Raw genomic sequence first — 25131 nt, 5'->3', positions numbered from 1 at the left:
CATAATTCCATCATTTCTTTGAATCTTATTATACATTTTATATCAATTTTATTTTCATATTTACTTGCTATAGTTTCTAAAAACCCTCTTTGGTTAAGTTTAATCATTAGCTCAAAATATATTAAGAACATCTAGGGATAAAAATGACTATTGATTTCCTACATTTCCCATCCAAGTGGCAAGAGAATGACCTTCCACTGTATAATTCAACTTGCCACACGATGCCGTGATTCAAGTTCAAGTTGATTTACTGTAAGGATAACTTCACTCAGGGGTCAGAAAAAGTGAAGTTGCAAATCTCTTTTACTTTATTTTTAATTTTCTATTCTTTTTTTTAAACCAAAGCCATTAACAGATTTTTTACTTCCTTATAAAGATTTAAAATAAAATATTACCAAAATTTTAAAAGATTATAAATTCTAAGAGGAAAGAAACTTTTGTTTCTAAGTTAGAGAAACATAATGGAGGAAGGAAAGAGGATAACTTAACATCAACACACCAATTAGAGCAACAATTAACTTGAGATGGAGAGACAGGAAATCATATTTATAAAGTACCTACTCACATTATAAAATTCTACATGTGGTGAGCAAAGTGCTTGCCACAACATTATTCAATTAATACTCATAATGACTCTTAAGAAGTATGTGTAGTTGTTCTCAACTGATAGCTAAGAAAATAGATTTACAGACCTAAAAGTGAATAGCCTGAATTTATACTGCTGGTGAGTAGTATGAGACAAGATTCTTAGAATTTGCATGACTCAAATTTTCAGAAAGAACAGTCCCCTAAGAGTAAAAAGTTTCAAGATAGAAGAAGTATAATGTATTAAACTAATCCAATCCCTCCAAGGGTCCATTAGGACCTTCAATGATCCAGCTCCTTTGGTTTCTACATGATAATTTACAATGCAACTTAAGGCATTACTGTATTTTAAAATTATACATGAAAAAGTCAGTGAGTTGGCTGTACTCACCCAAGCTCATAAACAAAATGGTGATCAAAGTAACCCAGGTGATAGTGACACAATAAGTATTTTTTCTTTTTTTAATCCAAAGTAGAGATAGGATCTCACTCTGTCACCTAGCCTGGAGTGCGTTAGCACCATCATAATTCACTGCAACCCCAAACTCCTGGCTCAAGCAATCCTCCTGCTTCAGCCTCTCTAGTAACTAAGACTACAGGTACATGCCACCATGCCTAGGTAATTTTTCTATTTTTTGTAGAGACAGGCTCTTGCTAAGTTGCCCAGGTTGGTCTTAAACTCCTAGCCTCAAGCAATCCTCCTGTCTCATCCTTCCAAAGTACAGGTATGAGCCACCGTGCCTGGACATTTTAATGATATCTATATGAACTTGTCAAAACTATATTTTGTTATACAGGCACAAAAGAGAATAATTAAGGTAATATTCTTCAAAATCTTTATCCTGCCACAATCAATTATATAGAAATATCCTGGAAGACGATGACCTACTTTCTCAAGAGCTTGTTGAGAAGGTGGCCTTTCTCCCCTATGACAACGAATATCAGAAGATATTCTGATATTCGCTATAACTTCAGTGTTCCAAGAAACACATAACCCTTAGACCGTGACGGAACTTGGTGTACACCTGTGCAGTATCTTATTTGTTTGTTTTCACCAAGTCTCTTAAAATTTTCAAGAAACCCAATGTACATTTCATCCACTAATCCAGCAAGCCTTCTAAACATAAGAAGGTAAATGTCAATATATGTAATTCAAAATATACGAAGATATTAAACATAGAGTTGATGTTAATAAAATCTTTTACCTTCTGGGTCATAGGTTTGAAAAACTCTCCTAGCTTGTTCTGAAGGAGCTTCAGGGGCAACTAAAGCCATATCCTGAAAAGATAAAAAGCATGGTGCCAATTAGCTATAACGTCACAACATTAAACATACAACAAGTATTAGGGTGAAAGATATGAAAAATTAGGAAGATATGAAAAAACTGAGTTACACTGCATCATAGGTACGTTGACTAGGCAAATTACTAACTCTTTGATTCTAGACTTTACACCTGAAAAATGGGGAATAAAACTTCAACTTCTCACTGTTACATATGAAGCTTTACATAAACACAGAAAATACTTGAAAAATCTAATATTATACATGTAACTACTATAAAAATGTAATTTATAAAAACTAATGACTCATACATTTATTTCATGTTATGTCCCACATTACACATATAATTTAAAGTATACGGAAGTTTCAAATGTTAAAAAACAAAATTCAGAGATTACAGCACATAACACTTACATGATAACGCATTTGAGATTTGTAACTTTAGCAAGCATGGTGTAGTAATGCCTAGGCTAAAATCAAATTCCCTATGTCTAGAATTTTAATTTTTCTTAACTCAAAGGAAACACTACAGGAAGAAATTTCTTTTCCCCATGAAACAATTCTCAATCCTGACAATTCTTTATCATAGGAAGCGTCACTCTCACAATTCTAAGCATAAAAATTCAGTGTTATCTTTGACTCTTCACAAAGCTTTACTCCACATACCTAAGTCATTATGACATTCTACAGTTATCCCAGTAAAACCTTTGGTTCCTGTGAACATTTCCAATTCTACTTCTATCTTTTTCATGTCTCCCTTTTAGAATAGCTGTTGAAATTTGTGGATGAACATTTTAATGAAAATTCTGGCTGAGAAGGTGGTATACGACTATAGATGAAATTGTGTACAGAGGGGACCTTACAGGAGCACAAGAGCCTGTTTCATTTCAACCTTTATCAGTAACGAGGAAAGAGAAGTCTGAAATGAATCTTAAGATATGACTTAGAATTTCTAAGTATTACTTAAAACTATGACCCAAATAAAGGGAAAGGTAGTATCAGGCTGTTTTCCTGGGTTAAAAAACAAAACAATGTTTTAGGGGTTGGGGTGGAATATAATTGAAACAGTACTTTAATATTTCTTCAATGTCAAGTTTTACACAATTATCACTCTGTATAAAGTGGAAAGAAGGCAGGAAGAATTCAGTTTTGAGTCATAGAAGGTGGTTTACATCAAATTTTCGGGCATTAAAGATTTCAGACAATGTAAGAGCACAAAAGAAATTTACAGCTAGTTACCTGAGGCTTTGTCTCCACCTTTCAAGTGTTTCAAATTGAAAAAACATAACAAAACTATTCTAACGTAGAAAGCAATTCAGAACGATCTTGATAAAAATGCACGGCATCCCTCTTGCCTCTGATTATGAATATACCTTTTTATTTCATACTGAAAATGCAACTTTTATGTGGTGCCAGATTGCTGTAAGAAAGGCCTAACTGTAGATCCTAATATGATTTGAGAAAAAGTGAAGTCACTATGTAACAATTTAAGACAAAAGGAAGGTGAAAGATCTAACTCTGGATAATTTAATGTCAGCAAAGGATGATGTGATAATTTTTCAAAGGGATTTGGCTTAAAAAATGCCAAGGTAGCCGGAGAAGCAGCTTCTGACAACCCAGAGGCAGCAGACAAGCTCCCAGGTGCTGTGAAGAAAAATCACTGAGAAGGCAGGCTATCTGCCTGGACAGGTTTTCAATGCAGATCAAACTGTCCTATTCTGGGAAAAAATGCCACAGAGGACATTTACGTATGAGTGAGGTTGAGAAGCAGCACTGGGAGGTAAGGTGGGAAGGGACAGGCCAGCTCTGCCACTCTGTGCACATGCAGCCAGGCATGTGATCAGGACACTCTTACCTATAAAGCTGCCAACTCCAGCCCCGGAAAGGAAAAGACAAACACCAGCTGCCGGTTTTGGAATTGTACAAGAAGACGTGGACAGTTGGAACTCCCCATTTTGTTCCTCAACTGGTTCTGTCAATGCTTTGTCTATGAATTCAGGAACAGCTTTCTCAAGTTCTTTTGATACCCAGCAATGCCCCTGTCCCAGAACCCCGTGAGTTCAGCACTGGAGGTAAAGAAGCAGTCGACTTGCCCACAGTTGCCGTAGATCAGGGGGTCATGGGAGTATTTAGGGCTCATCACACATGACACTCCGTGGAAAGAACTGTCAACACTATGAAAGAGGACCCTAACAGAACATTATGAAGGAGTACATCACTGAAGATGCCATCCTTGTTACAGAAAAAGGTGTGAAAACCATCAAGCCCAACACCACAAATTCTTGTCCAGCTGGAGGAAACCGTGTCCAGATGTTGTGTGTGACTTCACAGGATTTACAACAGAGCCCATCAAGGAAATCATGAGCGAGACTGTAGATATGTAAAAAGGACGGGGTACGGGGCCAAAGGGTTTTAAGACTCGGATCTTGGAGAAATTCAAGAGCTAACAGCTACCACACCAGAGGGAATACAAGACCACTTGACGGAGATGAGTGCTTCCAAACAGCGCCACATGAGGAGGAAGAGGACAGAAAGGCAGTGCCAGGAAACAAACTGACTCTGGACCCTCTGCCAGAAGGGTCCTGAGGTTGCCTTTGACTTCTTACATGACAGGGATTCTTCCACGATGTTTGCACTAAACGACAGCAAGCCGTGGAAGGACAACTGGAAGTGCATGGAAACATTTTTAGAAAAATGAAAAAGCCAAACAGTCAAAGAAAACTTACAGTGTACTTCTGTAAAGTGCACTGAATGTGCCCGCCTCCCCTGCCCCCCACGTCCTCCATCCAGCCCCTCCTCAGCCCACTCAATGCAAAGACAATGAGGAGGATGATGTCTCTGATGACCCACTCACTCCCACTTGATAGGAAATGTTACTATTTTTCCTGCCTTATGATTTTTTCATGTTTTCTTTTCTCATGTTGATTATAAGAATACATTATATGATTAAAACAACATAAGAAATATGTGCTAATCTGCTCTTCATGGTACCAGCAAGGCTTCTGCTCAAGAGTAGGCTATTGGTGAAATTTGGGGGGTAATACAAAGTTATGTGCAGATTTTCTTGACTGCACTGAGGCAGGGTGGACAGTGCCCCTAATCCCATACTTTTCAAGGGTCAGCTGTATTTCAAAAAGGAATTAAGGCAAATTACTGGTTAAAGTTAAGAACAGTGCAACACGTATCTCCAAACCCCAGGAGTGAGGAAAAAGCAACAACCCCATTCTTTTTCCCTCCACCACACAGCCCAGCAGTGCTAGTCAGATTCCACGTAAGAAAACTGCCAACTACCGCTGGCTTTACTGATAAAGCAAACTGTGTCTTGAACAATTAAAATAAAATGCTTTGCTACTTTGGTCTCAATGATAACTAATAGCTAATCATATCACTTCCATTAGGTCTTTATCCTAGAGGAAGAAGAAAGAAAAAGACAGTGGGGAAAATCAAGAGATTACAGTAAACTCCAGGGGAAACATTCCAAATGTTTTCATCCATAGATTAAAACCGACACTCGAAAGTGATCATTGGCTTATTTTTTTGAATGTTTACCATGTTTTTTGGATAACTATAGAAAATGATCTGTTCATTAAGCTTTGTTTACATTTACATGTTTGTTTTTAGAAATGAAATCAGAAAAAGTCGAAAGCCATCTTCTATTTCCACTGAAGTGTGTTTTTCACATTGTTCTTTTAACTTTCCAATTTGATCTAAAATTACAAATTCCAGGACTAATCTTTACCACTTTGTTTTACTTAAACATTTCTAAACAAGGTTTCTAGTATAATATATAAAGATTAGTAGTAGAATAATCCATATAGCCAATTTGGTAATATATTACTATTTAATATATTACCATTAAATGTATTTCATATATGAACAGCAAATACTGAATTCCATTCATTTGAGAGTGTTTTATAATCAATAAGAAAAGTACTTCAGTGAGAGAGGTATTATAATTGCCATTATTTTTCTTATAGTAAAGGAAATGACTTCATTATAAAAAATAAAGCAAAATACAGAACTCTCCGGTAATAGCTATCTAAATGTGAAGGGTTCTCCCCCAGATTTTCCATTTCCAAAACCTCACATAGAAAAAGCTTTTAGATTGCATACGTAGTATATTTTCCCCACTGAACAATCCACACTTCCTATAATCTCTTTTAGCAATGACAAGCCTTTAAGATGGCAGAGAAAGGTTTATTCTGTGGTCAAAGTCTAACAGAAAAGAGAAAAAATATGCTGCTATATTTTTATTTCTATGAATATTATTAAAAGTATCTTAACAAGATGACCTTCTAAAATGAAGTCTGAACATATATACACTAACCCTCCATTTCTCCCCAAATCTCATGAGTTATGATGAAGATATTCCAATGATGTAATTCCAAGTTATCCGAGTCGGCATGGATAATTGGACGTATTTTCTTTTCTTCATCCTTAGTTGTCCCACTTAGAAGAAAACTGCAGTATGTACTACATCTGGAACTCTTCTAGGTACTCTCAGTTGGAAAAGAAGCTAAACAGAAGTGTCGAATATCAAATACTACTTTAGTTAGCAATTTAAGCTCTGATTGACTGTCTAAAAGTAGTTCTCTACATCAGTCTGATAGAATCAGATACTTTTATAAGAAGGCAGAGTAAACAATTTCTATTCAGCCAATTTACTGGTCAAGAGGGATCGCTAAACAATATAGCTTTTAAAATTATCTAACCTCACCCAACTTTACTTAACTAGCAACATGCTACAGGGGTGGAGTGGAGACAAGCTGTAATGGAACTGCCTAATACTCTACAACCAAGAAACAGATACCTCTTCTTCAGGTAGTGCTTTCCCTGTTATCAGTATAATTATTCACTGTTCAGGATGGACCTTTTAAAATGTAACATTAGCTATCTCCTTTTAAACTCCTACTGAAATATAAGGCCTGTCTTCGGCGAGTGGGCTAGGCATAAGTAGTTCATTACTGGAAAAGGTCTTTAACGTTTATCCATTATACCTTTCATCATTATCAAGAACAATCTGCTGTCAGGAGTAATCAAAGAACCTCCAAGAGAAATGATCACATATAGTAAGGATATTTTAGCTTGCAGATACCATTTTATAGTATTAAGAGTCCCTCCAAAATAAATAAATAAGTAAAAGTTCGCTGGCATAGAATTGACCTTGAAGCTTTAAATAACATTTCACTGTATATAATCTGTTTCATACTGGGTCTTTGCTAGCTCTCAATAAAAATGTGATTTGGAAATTATAAAGAAACAGATTTGCGTCAATTACCAAATTCTCTCAAAACGTACAAAGCTCATCAAGGCCAACGTGGGAAACAGAATTAATGTCCTCCCATCATGGGACAGAAGGTAGGGTGGTGCTCTTTTCCCTTACTCTTTCATTGTTTTCCAAGTAACATGGAAAAGCCCCGGGCTAACTCCACAGGCCTGCCCACTGCCCTGTGCCACCTGGTCTGCTGCGTCAGCGGAGAAGTCAGGGGAGGAAGCATGAAGAGCTCTCTGAGCTTCCGCCTCCAGAAACACAAGTTTTAAACGCACAAATGGAAACAGACAAGAGAAGGCAACGAATATGATCTTCTCGTGGACCATAACCATTAAAATTACTAATATTAATGGGTGGCCTGAGGCTTCTCTTCAGCATAACTGCCCAACTCACTTGAATGACCCATCCAGCCTTTCTCAGCCAATTTCACCCAGAGGTTTCATACCTCAGGCCTAAGGCATCTGCTTTGCAGGACTCTTCCATGCATCTAGAAGGCCCTTACTTAGAGACTGAGGAAGTAGTCTCTGAAATAACTTTACGTCCCCTGGATTATATAAAGAGCCCCGCTGAGAAAAGCTGTGAGCCTTTAACCACTGCATTTCATTTAAGAAAGCAGCTCCCAGAAGCCGCTCCTGTCAATGCACCTGAGTACCTACGTAATTCAAGACACAAGATTACCTGACTTTTTAAAATGATACATGTTAATATTATACAAATACCTGGGTAAAAGTTTTTAAAAATCAGAAAGCCAAAAAATTCCTCTTTATCTCTAAGGACGGACTTTTTGTATTACTGGAATGAATTTAAACTGTTGAAGCACCTGGACAAGAATTTGTCTGAGGTGGTGGACGGCACTGCTGTTCTAGATCAGCTGCTCCTTCCTTCCTGTGAAAGGATTACTTATGGCTGTCTGTTGCTAAGGGACCCAAAGCACCTTTCAGGGAGAGGAGTTTACTTCCGTACCCCACTGACAACAGGTGTGCTCAGAGAAATTTAACTGTTGGTGACATTATGCAACCTCCTAGCAGACGCTCTAAGTGTCACCATCTGGCTTTGCCAGGAGTCCTGCTGTTTCCCTTCGGCTATGAGAAGTGTGCATTCTAGACAGAGGCTGCTCCTTCAGCCCAGACCTTGAAATGAAGGGGCCATGTGGAGCACACCTGTAGCCAACACGGACAAGAACAGAGAGAGAAATAAGGGAGGGGGAAAGGAAGGGTGGTGGCCTACAGGCAAAAAGAAGGTGCATTGTTTGTAGAGAAGTTAAAATACTGAAACTGACTTGCTGAATTCTGCTTTGTCACCATCAAGTGCAGGCTCTTCTGAATGTCAGCAGTCACATGCTCTTCCCACCTGTAGGGGGGGCTGTTCTATTGCCCCCGTCTGAATGCCACCATGCAAACAACTACAATTTTAGAGCTGTATGTCACCTCATCAAGGCAATAAACAAATCATAACACAATATCCTGGCCAGGGCTGCTTGTGCCACATGGACCAAACTTGATCTTCCTATTCACACAAGCCCTTTCCTTTCAGTCTCTTCCGTTATGCTACCCAGTGTGCCCAGCGACACTGATTTTAATGATCTAAGCTACGTATTGGGGAATCTTCATTTATACAGACTTTATCTGATTTCTACAGTAACAAATGCCTAAAAAGATTATTGAAGCTATAGTCCACTCCGTATGCATACTTTAAACCTTGCTAGGCTTGGAAGAGTCTGAATGAAAAGGGGCCCCACCCAATCCTACTTCCTTTTCTACTATTTTAAATAAAGTTTGAATAATTGAAAATGAGTTACAGTCTTCACATTTATAACATCTAAAAATTTTATCATAGCTTTACAGAGAAGCTGTTGGCGTTTATCAAGAAGGCTGCTCTTCTTCTGTGAATCTGCTTTAGATTCACACCTTACACATTCCTGTCTGGCCTTCACAGCAGGGTGTTCAAGCTGCTCCCAGAGTGGATCCCCCACCTTCGCTTCCATCTGGATCTCCCAGCCCTATTAGTAGGGGTTAGTGCCAGTGAATTGATTTACCATTCCCCATGCACAGAGGTGCAACTTTGACAATAGCACTACAGTCCTTTTGCTTAATCTTTTTTCCAAGCCTAGAACATAATCTTCATTTCATTTAACTGTAAATTTAAATTTCTTTTCACTCAAGCTTAATCTCTTCTGTACCCACCTCTCCCCTCTTCTGGGCTCTATTCCGCCTTAGCATAATGACTTGTTTTCTTAAGGGAGAGAAGTTAAAAGCATAGCTCAGGAGGAAGAATATTTACGTCTGAATCCTGCCTTACTCACTAGTTTAACTTTGGAGATATCATTTTTTTTTGCATCGGCCTCTGACTATAACATGCAGATGAAAATGGCACTTAGGCTCACAGGGCTGCTGTGGAGATTAAATGAGGAAAGCAGGTGAGAGTCTTAGGGTAGTGCCTAGCACACAGTGCTCAGCAAATGTAAATAGTGAACCACTACTATGTATACATATTTTTATAACATAATCAAATGCCTTTGTTTACATTGTAAACTGTCACATAAGAATATAAAAATGCTTACAACATCCCTTCTCATCATTAAACGATTAAATTGGGCTATTAGCAGTTGTTTGTGTACAGTGAAGAGCTGTGGCAATTGTAACAACAAAAAAAAAAATCAGTGGGACCTAATAAAACTGAAAAGCTTCTGCACAGCCAAGAAGACAACAACCAAAGACAACTTTTTGAATGGGAAAAGATATTTGCAGATGACAAATCAGACAAAGGCTTAATAACTAGGCTCTATACAGAACACAAATTAACCAAAAAAGAGTAACAATCCCTCCTGGGCAAGAGACATGAACAGAACCTTCTCTAAGGAAGACAGATCAATGCCTAACAAACATGAAAAATGCTCATCATCCCTAATCATCAGAAAAATGCAAATCAAAACCACCCTGAGATATCACCTAACCCTAGTAAGATTAGCCCACATCACAAAGTCCCAAAGCTGCAGATGCTGGAGGAGATGTGGAGAGGGGGGGACACTTTTACACTGTGGGTGGGACTACAAACTAATACAGTCTCTTTGGAAAGAAGTATGGAGAATCTTCAGAGAACTATAATTAGATCTCCCATCTGACCCCTGAAATCCCACTAGGAGGCATCTATCCAGAAGAAAAAAAATCATTTCATCCTAAGGACATACGCACTAGATTGTTTATCACAGCTCTATTTACAATTGCCAAGATGTGGATGTAATATATTCTTAGTCCTCACATTTCAACACTACCTAGCACAACACTGAATCTTGCAACATTAGCTACTATGGGAAAACAAGGACAATTCAGGTAGTGCCACAAGAAGGTAGAAAGTTGGAGGAAAACAGCAACACGAGTGCAGGGTAATCAGTAGCCACAGGGAGTCCAGAGTGAAGGCTGGGCTGAGAATAGCCAGCAGGATTTTGATGAGCACAGTCTAGGCAGAGGATAATATAAACAGAAGTACAAATACATAAACCAACAACTTTAAGCCTATTAAGAAGACTTAGTGACTGTCATTTATTAAATGTGCAAGATTTTTCACCTAATCTGCTATCAATACTACGGGCTACAAGTGTTTTCATCGACTGGGACAGGGGTGTGCACACGTCAATACTGACTCTAAGGAAGATCAAGACTTCATTCACAACAGAACACCTTGAGGTCCTTCTATAGATATTTTATCTTCTTTAGAGAATTACTTGGATTCTATAATAACCCCCCCCCCCCAAATATGAACAAATTCAAAGAGAGAGAGGGAATTCTTCTAGGAAGCAGGCTGACATCACTGACAAGGCTGACAAGTGATAACTAAGAGAAAAAGAAAATTCCGAAAAGTCACAAAAACCCGACCTACAAATACAGCTGCTTAAGGGCATGCACAGTCATGGCAGAGTACACTGGGAAAGGAGTATTCACTTTCATTAAGGAGGCAAAAGTATGAGCTATTTTGAGAGATTTCTGGCCCAAATAATTAAAAACAAATCATTTAGTATTGTGGTAGTGTGAGTCACTGGCACAACCCCAGACTCATGAGGGTTGGCCTCAAAGTAGGCTGAGCAGGTAGGAAAACAGTTTGTGATTAAAATTGTACATATTTTTAATAACTCAACTAATTCAAGATGGTTAGAATGTGTAGCATTCTACCCAAACTGTCCAGATTAACTCCAGTGTCCTCTGGGTCGCTGTTCTTATTTTTGAAGAGAGGTCTTACAAGTCACATGACAAGTTTTGATTCAAACTGAAAAACCAAATACTTCAGCCTCCTCATCATTTTTTTTCTGTATTAGATAAGGCATGAAACCTAAATACATGCACAAACCCCAAAATTTGCCTAAGATAAATGGATGGGATGATTAAAGTGCATTAAAATACAGACAATTTTATTACAACATGCTAACTGTGAATTTAATTATATGCCAAGTCTCATGAATTTTACCCAATAATTAAAGATACATAAAAGGTGAATTTTCTTATAGTATCTATAAAGTCTTTTTTCCCTAACATTTTTTTATTACATGTGGAGAAATGCAAGAACATTAGAGTTGTCCAATTTTTAAACACCTACACGAAAGAGACTCTCACACTTGACTGCAGTGGTCTTCCTAATATTACTCCAAAGAGCGGCAGCACACAAAAGCAGCCTCCTCTACAGAAGAAATTCTACCTGGGCTCTCAGTAACAGATACCACCAAAAAAACTCTACAGGCCCCTGCAGGGACAGTTAAATGTTTTGTTTCTCCTTAGCTTTAAGTTCAGTTTCTTTATGTGTTCTGCATTTCAACAGTACTGTAATGTGTTTTCTTGTGTTCTTAAGAAAAGAAAACTGCCTTATCATAGGAAAGGTCAAAGGGGATGTTTTGCACACATGTACAAAGAATCCTTTATAGCCATGAAAGAGAGCAAAAGGAGAATATGTAAAACTCATCTCCTGGACTTCAAAAGAAAGTTTGTAATGGATTACCTAGGAAATTAGTCACTGATATTCTAAAGATGAAACTAGATGCCATAGGTAGGCTCCAGCTACTATAATACTGAATCAGCAGCTGCCACTCCACACTCAGATGCAAATGCACAATAAAAATAAAAAAGGCAAATTTATTTCATCTACCATTTTATATATAATACTAGAAATATTTTTGAATATCATATTTTTTAATTTAAAGCCTTTGTTTTGAATTTGCATTGAAAACTAACTTCCTAATTTCCACTGCAAGGGAAAAATAAGAAAATGATCCAAATAATTTATTCTAAAAGCCAAATAGAAAAAGGAAAACAAAAAATCAAAGGGGAGAGTGATGGTCTGAGAGAAAAAAAAAGAGAAAAAGGGCCTAACATTTGGGCACTTAAAGTCTATGAACATGTACTATTATGAAAAGGCTGGAGGAAAATCAGATATTATATAAAACATGATACGCAGCCTTGGTTTAATAAGAGGTAGCTTTTACTTTTGAAATTAATGGAAAACAATCCAAAAAGGAAAGTAAGTTTAAATATAGATTCTAAAATCTTTAAGCATCTACTTTTTAAAACACACTTCTTATACCTGTGCAATAGGTTTCCAAGTTTTCAAATAACCTCATCTAAAGTGCGAGGTATGATTTCTGAAGACCCCTAACTATGGGGCATGTCCTCTCTCTCCATACAGATCTTTGTTCTGCCATAGCTCAGATGACCTGCTTGGAAAGTTCTCCATCCTACTTAGAGGGAGTTAAGTTTCCTGCTTTGAAGAGGTTCATTTAGGTACAGCATTTCACCTCGCCCATCTCCTCTCATTAGAAGCTCTGTGGGAACCCTGCTGCTCCGTGACTGTGCAGTTCCTACAAGGTTCCCACACTTAGATTCTGTGATATTCCCCCTCAATACCTACCCTAAACTCTCACTTACACAGGCGGCCTTGTAAGCATGTCTCACAGTCAGACCCCCTCAGATACTATGTCAGAGAGTACAATATCAGTTTTGTGGTATACAGAGACAGATGTTTAATAAGATTTAAAAGAGAGAGAGAGAGAGAGAGAGAGAGAATTTTCTCTATGTAAGATAGAAAAGAAAATTTATAAAACATGGTAGCCAGATAGTTAACTCTGAAAACTTTAGGAAAAATACTTCTTTTTTTTTTTTTTTTTGAGACGGAGCCTCAAGCTATCCCCCTGGGTAGAGTGCCATGGCATCACGCTCACAGCAACCTCCAACTCCTGGGCTCAAGGGAGTCTCCTGCCTCAGCCTCCCAAGTAGCTGGGACCACAGGCACCCGCCACAGCGCCGGCCATTTTTTGGTTGCAGCCATCATTGTTGTTTGGTGGGCCCGGGCTGGGGATTCGAACCCGCCACCTTAGGTGTACGTGGCTGGCGCCTTAGCCGCTTGAGCCACAGGCGCCGAGCCGGAAAAATACTTCTTCATAAAAAAACAGATACTTTTTAAATGCTCAATCTGAAGTTTTACAACCTAATCATGAAAGTGAATTACTATGTTGATGTTCAAGTGAAAATGACTTGCGAAAAACATCTTCCAGTCCTATAAGATGTGTTCAGTGATTCTCTAGAGGTCAGAAAGAGAAGTGCAATAAAATGAAAAAAGTAACTTCTGGGTCCCGGACGTATCAAATATGAAGTGATAACTTTTTTTGTAAATTATTTTTTTGTTCAAATTTAAAATCATGAACTTATATATATCAGAACACTTTAAGAAAAAAACTACAATTAATTACTTAAGAGTTCTAAAAGTAAGTTGTTAATCACAAAAGAAAAAACACAACAGGTAAAAGGTTATTTCACTGCATGGGAAAAATACGATGTCTCCTCACACCATGAAGCTAAATCCTAAATCCAGGTTACAGTGTGACAAGGCTTATTCACAAACACCCATCAATGTTGTTTCTTTCTACAACACAGGTGTGTAAGTAAAAGCTGGTTCTTCTATTTGCCTTCCATGTAGGATATAATACGGATTATAATTTGTGATTTCTTGACTTAGAAACTTCAATTTTCAGTATTTTCAATAATTTATGTGCTCAACAGAAATTCTTTGAGCATCAACACTGTGCCTGGCACTGCTCTAAGTGTTGGGAAACTCAAGAGATAAACATCCTGCCTCCACAGTGCTCACCACCAGGAGCAACGGATAGTACATTAAACAAACACGTGTAATACACCGGACGTGTCCAGGACCTAGGTTGTATTAAAAACTCCTGCAACTCAATAACAAAAAGACGAATGAACCATCCAATGGGAAACACAGACAAAGGATCTGAAAAGACATTTCTCCAAAGATACACACAGAACTGGACAACACACACATAGAAAGCGGGACACGTCAGTCATTAGAGAAACGCAAACCAAACGACACTGCCCACTTGGTACCCACTAAGATGATGATGACGGTGATAAGAAAATATCAAGTGTTGGCAAAGACATGGAGCAACTGGAACCCTTGTGCATTGCTGGGAGGCATAAATATAAAATGGCTCTGCTGTTGTGAATTCGGTAGAATTTACATAATTTATACTTTCTACAGAAACAAACTTACCTTGCCAAATACATGCTTAAAAAGCTCATGGAGTAATTGGGAAAGTGATTAGAACTAAGAAACTGCAAAATACAATTTTATATTTTCTCCCTTCACTCTTAACACCCAGCAACCTATCAAGCTGTGCTACCAGGAGATATTTAATGACTGTTTGCTGCAGAATAACTAGGACCATGATGAAGACGATGGTAACAGCTGGGATTTACCGAGCACTTACTATGCACTGGGCACTGCTGAACAGTTTATATTTAAGCCTGACACCAATTTTACTAACTATTATTAATCCCATTCTAAAGACACAGGAAGAAAGGCTGAGAGATGTTCGAGGCAGTGGCAGGGCCAGCCTTTCACAACCACTCAATTTTGAAAAACAATACCATATATAAAGGTTGAGATATAGAAATATTTTGGGGTTTTTCTTTTTAGAAATATTCATGTAAATTGAGTTTTTATTCTCTTTACAAAAAATAATCCAAAACTTTTAAAGTCAGTTGTTTTCTCCGTAATAACAGTATAACAACATGTTTTTTAGTAATCATTTCTGAGATTTTTGGAACAAACCATTTGTTAGTAGTTGCAGTTTGCGCAAAGATCCAAACTAAATATGGACTTTTATTACTCGTTTGCCTGATGTCATTTTAAATGAACACACAAAAATCCTGCTGTAAGCGTACCTTGGCAAAAAACACGGTGAGGTGAGTTTCACTGCCAACAATCCAAATAGGGAATTTTGGAGATTTCAAGTAAGAACCAACCTGGAACAAATGTAGCAAAATAAAACAAACAAATTAAAAATGTTACTGCCTCTTAAATGTTTGCCCACAAATATGTGAAACATAACTGAAATGTCTAATTCTATGAACAATGTATAGAGCCAGAGTGCCTTACCCGGAGATCAAAGGCTCAACACAAAACCAACGTGATAAAGACTGTCCGTACTGAGCTTTACGCTGCACCCTGACATCAGAGTAACAGTAATACAGATTTCACATTTCTAGAAACAAGTAGTTTACCCTACGAGTCTCCCAGGCTTTGCTATAGTGATCGCTTCTAGAATCGCAGCTTGGTATCTCAAACCTTGAAACCATAAACTTGATAATTACCTCATAAGGAAAGTCATTATACATTAACAAGTGAGTAGATTTATAAATAAATAATTGAAGGAAAAAGATGCGACAACATCTTTTCCCTCAAACTATGGCGTTACTATAATCTTAAGAATATAAAAGAATTCTGTTAATTTGACTCCTTGTAAGGTCAAGATTTTGGAACATGAGAGTTTTTTTTTTAAATATATATAGGCTGGTAAGGTGGCTCACACTTGTAATCCCAGCACTCTGGGAGCTCAGGAGTTAAAGACCAGCCTGGGCAACAGCAAGACCCTGTCTCTACTGTAAATAGAAAAATTAGCCAGGCTTTTGTAGCAGGCACCTATAGTCCCAGCTGTTCAGGAGCTGAGGCAGGAAGATCGCTTGACCCCAGGAGTCTGAGGTTGCTGTGAGCTAGGCTGATGCCACTGTACTCTAGCCTGGGGAACAGAGAGAGAATCTGTCTAAAAATAAAAAAAAAAAAAAATAAAAGATATACAATTCCATACTTATAGGCAACCTTCAAGCATATATGGCCTATAAATACTATTGCCAAAAAGTTGAGATCATCATTCTGTACATGCATAATTGAAAAAAAGAAAGCTTAATACTCAACAAACAAAACACATTTACAAAATTCAACATCAACTCTCCTTTCTTAGGAGGACAGAAAACTTAACAACTAATCTTATCCATCAAATTTGCTGAATTTTCTTTTTTCACACAGACTGTCCATAAGTGAGAAATTCCAAGTTGAAGTGGTCAGGGCCTAATCATCTTTGTCAATCAGTCAGCAGCCCCTGCTTCCCCCGCCACCCTGGCCCTGTGGAATTTATTAGCACTAGAAGGGAAACAGAAAATAGGAATTATTTATTTATATGCACGGATAGAAAACCCAGCCTGTTTGTCCTGTGAGGGAAAGGATGGGTTAGATGTGCTAATATGGCCACGTGAAGCCAGGAGAGGAGGACGAGTAGTCTGGGGACAGCAGAGGAGAATCAAAGAAAGAGAAGGCTCTGACCACAGCTTCAGAGTAGAAGGGATTTCAGTGGTGAGCAGGGCATGTCCCTCCCTTTATACACAAGAGACCTGAAAAATCCACAGGAATCACTTTAGCAAACAGTTTTGACAGTTCCTCAAAAAGTTAAAAATACAATCAGCATGTGCCAAAGCAATTTCACTCCTGGGTATACACGAAGAAATGAAAACATATGTTGACAAAGAACTTGTACGTGGTGTTCATAGAGGCATTCTTCATGCAGCTAAAAAGTGGAAAGAATCCAAACACCCACCAGTGGATGAACAGATCAACACAACTGGTGTTACACCATACAACAGAATATTATTTGATCATGAAAAGGAATGAAGTTCTAATACCTGTTAAAACACAGATGAACACTAAAAACATCATGCTAAGTGAAAGAAGCCAGAACCAAAAGCCTACATGTTGTTCAGATTCCATTTGTATGAAAAGTCCAGATAAGGCAAAACCATAGAGATAGACAGTGGCTGCCAGGGGTGGGGGAGGACAGGAAAGCACTTGCCATTGGGGTTATAGGCCTTTCTGTGGGTGAGAAAGCATTCTGGAATTAGGGTCTGCACAGCTTTGTGAATATACTAAAAACAGTGAATTGTATACTTTAAAACGGTGAATTTTATGGCACATGAGTTATAAATCTAGTTTTAAAGAAGTGCAGAGTCAAAAGCAACCACACCCCCCTTCTTCGCTGTGTGTGGAGGGTGCAGGGGGATAGAGCCTGTGCCAGTAAGAGCCTCACCTCTCTTGTACTAATGAGCCTACATGGTCAACAGGATGTGTTAAACGTTAATTTCATTTTTAAAGGGCAATCGGCTACACTATCAAAGAATGAGAGGATTTTCAGATTTACAAAATTTATACAAGCACAATTATTTCCTTAATACACCTGGCAAAAAACCAAACGTAATACGTACACAGAATTTGAGACGTTTTATATACAGATGATACCACAGGGTAATATACTTTTGTAAAAAAGGCGGCCTTGACTCAGGGTTTTTTTGCTTTGTGTGTTTTGTTTTGCTTTTTGAGACAGAGTCTTACTCTATTGCATAAGCTGGAGTGCCAAGGTCTCAGCCTCGCTTGCAGCAACCTGAAATTTCTGGGCTCAAGTGATCCTCCTGCCTCAGCCTCCTAAGTAGCTGGGACTACAGGCATGCACCACCACTCTCAGGTACTTTTTCTTTTTGTTCAGTAAAGACAAAGTTTCACTCTTGCTCAGGCTGGTCTCAAACTCCTGAGCTCAAGGGATCCTCCCTCCTTGGCCTTCCAGAGTGCTGGGATTATAGGTGTGAGCCACTGTGTCCAGCCTTGACTCAGTTTTAAAGCCTTAGGTAGAGGCCAGTTTCCCTTACAAAGAGAACTGATCAAGTTTACACCCCATCTACTTCCTTTGTAGGTCTCCCACACTCCAGCTATCACCCTAACTGCCCTACAGTCAGGTACCAGACAACTAAGGACTACCCCTAAACCCCAGAGGCCACTAAAATTCTACAAATTAGCTAACCCACAGGGATCCCAGGAAACCTGGGAAACCTCAGCCCATCTCACCTGCCACACATAAGCTACTGCTACCCTGTACCCAGATGCCAATCCCTGAGTGAGTCTGCCTGGCAGACCTCTCTTACTTGAAATTGTAAGAACAGAATTTGACCTTTCTGCTATCCAAATAGCGGTGTGTTGGGTTGTACCATTACAGGAATCCTTAGGGTGGCACCTGTGGCTGAAAGGAGTAGGGCCCTGGCCTCATATGCCAGAGGTGGTGGGTTCAAACCCAGCCCCAGCCAAAAAAAAAAAAAAAAAAAAAAAAAAAAAGAATCTTTAAACAGTATTTTAAAAGTATCATTAACTGATAGATTCTAGACCATGAGAACAATGTGTAAATAGAACAATATGCAGCAGCTTATTAGCAGGAATTTAGCAGGAACTAAGATCCTGAGGGGGGAAAATATATTCCTCTGTTCTACCTAACAAAGAAAGGCAAAGGCACACACTTAGAAAACTTTATAGCAAGTATTTATGGAGCACCTATGTGTACCCAGAAGACGATGTCTCTGCTTTCAAAGAGGGAAGACAAGAGAAAAACAAATTCAAGAATTTAAAAAGACAAGTAAACAGAGTCCTTACAGAGTAATACACCTATAAAGTATTGTGAAACAGTAACTGAGGTCTTGGTCAAGAAAAATCTGAAGTGTGAGCTAAAGGGAGCGGGAGCTGTCTGTGTAAAGAGATGAAATACTCCAGGCAGAAAGGACAGCAAGTACCAAGGCACGCTGCGGACAGTGACAGGACATCGGTGCCACTAGGGCACAGCAGTGCAGAGAGCAATGTACCTGGAGAGATGGGACCCAGACCACCAGGGGTCTTCTAGGACACAGGAGAAATACTTTCAAACATCAGATCTCCACTCCCTGGCCTCCTGCAAAACACACATGCACACACACTACTCTTCGAGGACCTATGAACGTGTGTGTATGTGTGTGTTAGGAGAAGGGGACACAGTTTGATTCTCTGAGTGCCAGGCTATCTCAGAACAGTTTTAAGCTTATTCATATAATTGGAAAAATGAAAAATAAGAGTTTCTACTACCTAACAATATGATCATTACTAACGTAAGGGCAGGACCTATCCTTATCACAGCCACATCACATCACTTTCATGTCATCATGAAAGAGAAACGTCTGACCCAAAAAATTAAAAAAAAAAAAAAAAAGAAAGAAAGAAAAAAAGAGAGGGAGGACAAAGCAGTGTTATTATTATTATTATTAAAAATAATCAATCAGCACCCCCAGAACTGCAACCACTGCCATGGAGCTATCATTCTAAAGGGAAAAAGAAAATTAAATCTGCGGCTTTCTTTCTCCAAAGTCGTGATATCTTATTCAGTACAGTCAGATTTAAGTCCCACCGAAAACTATTTGGAATGCCCGATGGTTATTTCAGATTGTATAAGGAGTCAGTAAGATAAATAAATAAATAGTGATAACTGGAAGTTGAATGGCAGTTCCTAACCTTGGCACACAGGTTAAAGAGCTTAATGTCGTAAAAGGCTTGCATTTTTTTTTTAACCATAAAATCATTTTCAGATGGAATAAATGGAAGAATTTCAGCCATGCAGCAAATTCTCTCCCTCTGCCTGATAAAGTATTACCAGTTATTTCAGTGAAGCATTTTCTTCGTTAATGAAGAAACAGTGCTTTCTTCCTTCTCAGTGTGTATTTATAATCAATAAGGTCTCTATTTTTACGTATTATTTTGTACTGGGCTCTGCCCCTCACCCCCACCCTCCCACAATGGACCCAGCACAGGAACTCGGCACGATCACCCAGCTGAACCATCCTCAATAACCCTGGTCAGTTTAGGGTGGGAGAAGAGGAAGCAGCTGAAGAGACTGGTATAGTCATAAACTAAACTATGCTGTCATAGGATATAAAAATAACATCCACAATAGTGGACATGTAAATAAAAACTATTCAAAGTACCTTAGAAATCAATTTACCTTACAGTATCTTAAAGCTTCCATTAGTGTTAAGAATCCTACGTCTGCTTGTTCATTTATACCAAGAAGTTCTGCAAAAAATAAAAAAAAAAAAACAAACTTAGCATTGGATTAGCATACATAAATCTGAAAAGAACTTATACGTGTATGTGTTTATAAACATGCATATTTGTATCAAACATTTTTTACCGCAAACCATACGTCAAAACTTACCATGTATTTATCATTAAATCACATCAAGTCGTCATCATAGTACTACTTGTTATAAGATACTATTTACATTATGTTTGTGGTGGGTAAATATGACATTTCAGATGTACATTAAATTTATAAAACTTTGTATTCAAAATTAACTTTTTAATAAAAGAATTTCTTCCCAGAATCCAGAGAATTACTGGCAAAAATAAAAGAATAACAACACACTTAATGATGCCCACGGAAAAGGTCTAACTTGAATTGACTTTGAAAAAACAAATGATACCACTGGGTAGTAGTGATGCTATTTGCATTATACTTAAAACATGGATAATTAATGCTATCCCTCTCTCCTGTAAATAATTAAAGGTAGTGTGATTACGACTGGAGAAACAATACTCTCTGCCTTACAAAGGCTAAGAGTTTACCAAGGGAGACAGATGAAAACAGTGTGCTCTCTCTCCATGTACACACAAACACACACGCATGAGAGCATCTGCTTACAGTGTTCGGGAAAGCTTAAGTTGAATCCTGGGGCATCTGCAAGTATGCGAGAGTTCTCCGGGACAGAGAGAGAATGGAAAGAATATTCAAAACAAAAGAGGTATGAAAAATCAGTGTTAGGAGTAAAGAATGTGTCAGAGTTTCCTTCAAGGTTACCAGACCAGGCATCTGATCATAGTGATTAAAAGAAAGAACTAAGAAGTAGGTTCCAGAGTCGTGTGAAGAGAGACCAGCTTGGTTTTAGAAAAGCCAGGATGGAGGTGCCTTTAGGGTCAAAGAACTGGAAGGCAGGCTCAGGAACATAGACGGTAAAGGTCAAAGTTGGATACAGAGATTTGGAAACCCGCAACCCAAAGATGTGAGTTAAGGCCATAGTTGTGGATAAGCACCACAGACAAAACACAGGGAATGCAGAGATCATTTCACAACAGAGACGAAACTGTGATAATAATGATGTCTTTTTATGGCCTTTAGCTAACAGTAGTGTTAACTACAATAATATATTTAGGTCCACACACATACCTAAAAAGTACTTTTCTCCTAGTAAAAATTACATCTACTATAACCACAATGTATATATAATTTTCTACCCTGTTTGACATCTGGTCATGTTTTGTCCCTTTTTCTATTAGGATATATTTTCTCTTTTTTGCACTTTTTGGCTTCGGCTGGGTTTGAACCCACCACCTCTGGTATATGGGGCCAGTGCCCTACTCCTTTGAGCCACAGGCGCTGCCCCATGATGAGAATATTAACTCAGTCATTTTGTTTGTAAAAATTTTACTGTGTATTCTTAGGTATATCTAGATGGTATAAATCAAGAGCTGGTGATTTAACACTTGTAAATCCAAAATTAATAGGAGACACGTATTTTATATTTCATTACTAGCTTCTTCCAGGCAAGTAGGGTTAGAGAAATGGTTCTTAAATTATGATTTAGGACTTTTCAAGGTCCACAGGATCCTTTCAGAGATGGTGTGAGATGAAAATGGCTTTCTTTTTTTTAAAACAGAGTCTCACTATGTCGCCCTCTGTAGGGTGCTGTAGCGTCACAGCTCACAGCAACCTCAAACTCTTGGGCTTAAGCAATTCTCTTGCCTCAGCCTCCCAAATAGCTGGGAACTACAGGTGCCTGCCACAGCACCAGCTATTCTCTTTTGTTGCACTTGTTTAGTTGGCCTGGGCCAGGTTTAAACCTGCCATCCTTGGTGTATGTGGGTGGTGCCATAACCACTGTGCTTCAGGCACAGAGCTGAAAATGGCTTTCTTTCTTTTTTTTTTTTGAGACAGAGCCTCAAGCTTTCCCCCTGGGTAGAGTGCTATGGCGTCACAGCTCACAGCAACCTCCAACTCCTGGGCTCAAGCAAGTCTCCTGCCTCAGCCTCCCAAGTAGCTGGGACCACAGGCGCCTGCCACAACGCCCGGCTATTATTATTTTTTTGTTGTTGTTGCAGCTGTCATTGTTGTTTTGGTGGGCCCGGGCTGGATTCGAACCCACCACCTTAGGTGTATATGGCTGGCGCCTTAGCAACTTGAGCCACAGGCGCTGAGCCGAAAATGGCTTTCATAAAAAGACATTAATTGCCTCTTTTACTCCCTTATGAGTGTACAGCAGAGTTTTACAGAGGTTAAGTGATGTGTTACACTGCAACAGTCTAAAGCAGATATAGACACCTAGCTGTCTACTAATAAGTTAGACATTAAAGGGACTTGTAAAAATGTAAAACCATGTAACTCTCCTTAATTTGAGGGGGGGGTTTGGGAATAATTACTTTTTTATAAAAACATTTATATTAATATGTAAATGGGCATATTATTTATTTTATTGTTTATTTGTACAAATTTGTGGAGTACATGAGAAATTTTGCTATATGCATATAATGATAGTGATCAAGTCAGGGTACTCAGGGTATCCACCACCTGAATCTATTTTTATTAAGTATGCCACTCCACTCTACCCAACACGGAATTATTCCTTCTGTCTCAGTGCATTTTTGTCCTCTTTCAGCTCCTTCTCCTCATCTCATCCCCTGTCACTCACCTGTCCCAATCTGTCATCTAGCTTTCCAATCTTGACCTCCACATGATTTTTTAGTTCCCACGTTTGTTTTTGTGTGCCTGAATTATTTCACTGAAGATAATAACTTCCAGCTCCATTCATGCTGCTGCGAATGACACAGCTGCACCCTTTTTTGTGAATGAATTGTTTTCCATCATATATGAGAGCTATCTGGAAAATATCTAGCCATGAAAAAATAGATTCGAGGCTACTTTTCAGAAAGCCCTTATATATATACATTTTCTTGATCCATCCATCCATCCATGAACACTTAGACTGACATTTTTTTTATACCTATTGTATTTTCTTATACTTATTGTTATTTTGAAGTGAATAGATATTTTAAAATTTCGCAATCTCCAATATGAAAAATATTAATCATTACTTATTATTCATATAAGTAAAATCCCCAGGATCCTCAATTTTTAAAAATGTAAAGGGCATAAAATTAAAAAATCTGAAAATCTTTGGAGTAGAGCATTCAAAGAAAGAATGGGAGAAGAAAACAGCTCAAATAGGTAGAAATGGATTCTTTACAGCTTTGTAAACGTTTCTTTTCCTTTCATTCTGACATGTAAGCAGAACTCAACGTTTTCATATTAAAAGAAGAATATAGAAGTCGGGAAACATTTTCACAATTTCTAAAATCAATTATCACCACCTAGTGTTATGATTAGATACTACAGCATCTATGTCCCTGGAACTGTAAACAAATGTCTAAAACAGTGTATTTATAAGAATATCATGTTACAAAATACAGCAAACTGTGGGGAGAGCCTGTGGCTCAAAGGAGTAGGGCGCTGGTCCCACATACCGACAGTGGTGGGTTCAAACCTGGCCCCGCCCCCCCAAAACAACAAAAACCTGCAAAAACCTGCAAAATACAGCAAACCAGCTGTTGATAATTCTTGAATAATGAATTATTCAGACTTATTCAGTAATCTCATGCCTAGGCATCTAGTTTAGGTGGTAATATTTCAGAAATGTATTATACCTACGTCCTTAAACAGAATATATACTTAAAATTTGTATTTTCTTTGATAAGTTTAAAGTGATCACTACAAATATTTGCTTCTATGCCAAGCTATAATACAAAAAGGACAGGTTATTCTCATATACTATAGCTTAGAGTGTTTATCTGTATAAGATTTTTTTCAACAAATCTCAGAAAAGTCTATTTACAGATTGAGTATCCCTAATCTGAAAATATAAACTCCAGGTGCAAAATCTGAAAATTTCTGAGAGCCAACATGATGTTCAAAGGAAATACTCCCTGGAGCACCCTGGGTTTCAGATTTTCAGATTAGGTCTGATAAACCAAGTAAGGAGAAATGCAAAAACTTCAAAAAAAAAAAAATCCAAAACCTCAAAATATTTCTGGTCCCAAGAATTTTGGGTAAGAAACACTCAACTTAGACTCTACAAGTGCAGAAAATTCTAATAATTTTTCCTTTGCTGTTATTAATGTATCTTCTCATAAAAGAGAGTGAAACAAAGTATGAAGACTCATCCAGTATCTGACTGGATTTTCAGGCAGGCCACATATTAAATTAAGTATAATAGGCGGCAGAGAACCAACTCTGCTCATCATGCTTGGCCTAATTATAGCATCCATTTCAATCTTTTTAAGTTGACAAATAAAAGTAGTGTATTACTATGCCCCACATACATAAAGACGTGTATGTTGTGGAATGGCTAACTCAAGCTAATTCACGTATGCATTACTTCACATGCTTATTTTTGTGGTGAGAACACTTTATATCTACTTTTAGCAATTTACGTATAAATACTCCGTCATTAACTATAGTCACCATATCACACAACGGATCTCTTGAAGTTATTCATCTTGTCAAACTGAATATGTAAAACTTCTGACCAACATTTCCCTAACTTCCTTCTCCTACCCATCCTCTCTTCACCATTTTTACTTCTGCTTCTATAAATTTACCTTTTTTAGACTACATGATTCTATTTTCAAATTTTCTCATTTGCTTAACTTTGCAGTTAAGATTAATCATGAACCAGCTCCCATCAATCCAGATCCATAGACTGACACTACACACACAC

At 38.1% G+C, this 25131-nt stretch overlaps 1 protein-coding gene across 7 annotated transcripts in view; it reads right to left on the bottom strand.

Moving 5' to 3' along the window:
- MINDY3 (MINDY lysine 48 deubiquitinase 3) overlaps positions 1-25131 on the bottom strand; it is a 73996-nt gene that overhangs the window by 16820 nt on the left and 32045 nt on the right. For all 7 annotated transcript variants that reach the window (XR_002772470.1, XM_003786790.2, XM_023511335.1 and 4 more), the window contains 3 exons: positions 20307-20377; positions 15358-15438; positions 1791-1863 (listed from right to left, as the gene is read on the bottom strand). Coding sequence is in view for 6 of the 7 variants with exons in the window: in XM_003786790.2 (XP_003786838.1) it covers positions 1791-1863; positions 15358-15438; positions 20307-20377 (225 nt within the window). In the remaining variant the exon portion in view is untranslated. The remainder of the gene's footprint in view (positions 1-1790; positions 1864-15357; positions 15439-20306; positions 20378-25131) is intronic.

Source organism: Otolemur garnettii, unplaced genomic scaffold, assembly GCF_000181295.1.
Source record: "Otolemur garnettii isolate 467f Iridium unplaced genomic scaffold, OtoGar3 scaffold00019, whole genome shotgun sequence".
Classification (NCBI taxonomy): Eukaryota; Metazoa; Chordata; class Mammalia; order Primates; family Galagidae; genus Otolemur; species Otolemur garnettii.
This window is presented reverse-complemented; position numbering and strand designations above follow the sequence as displayed.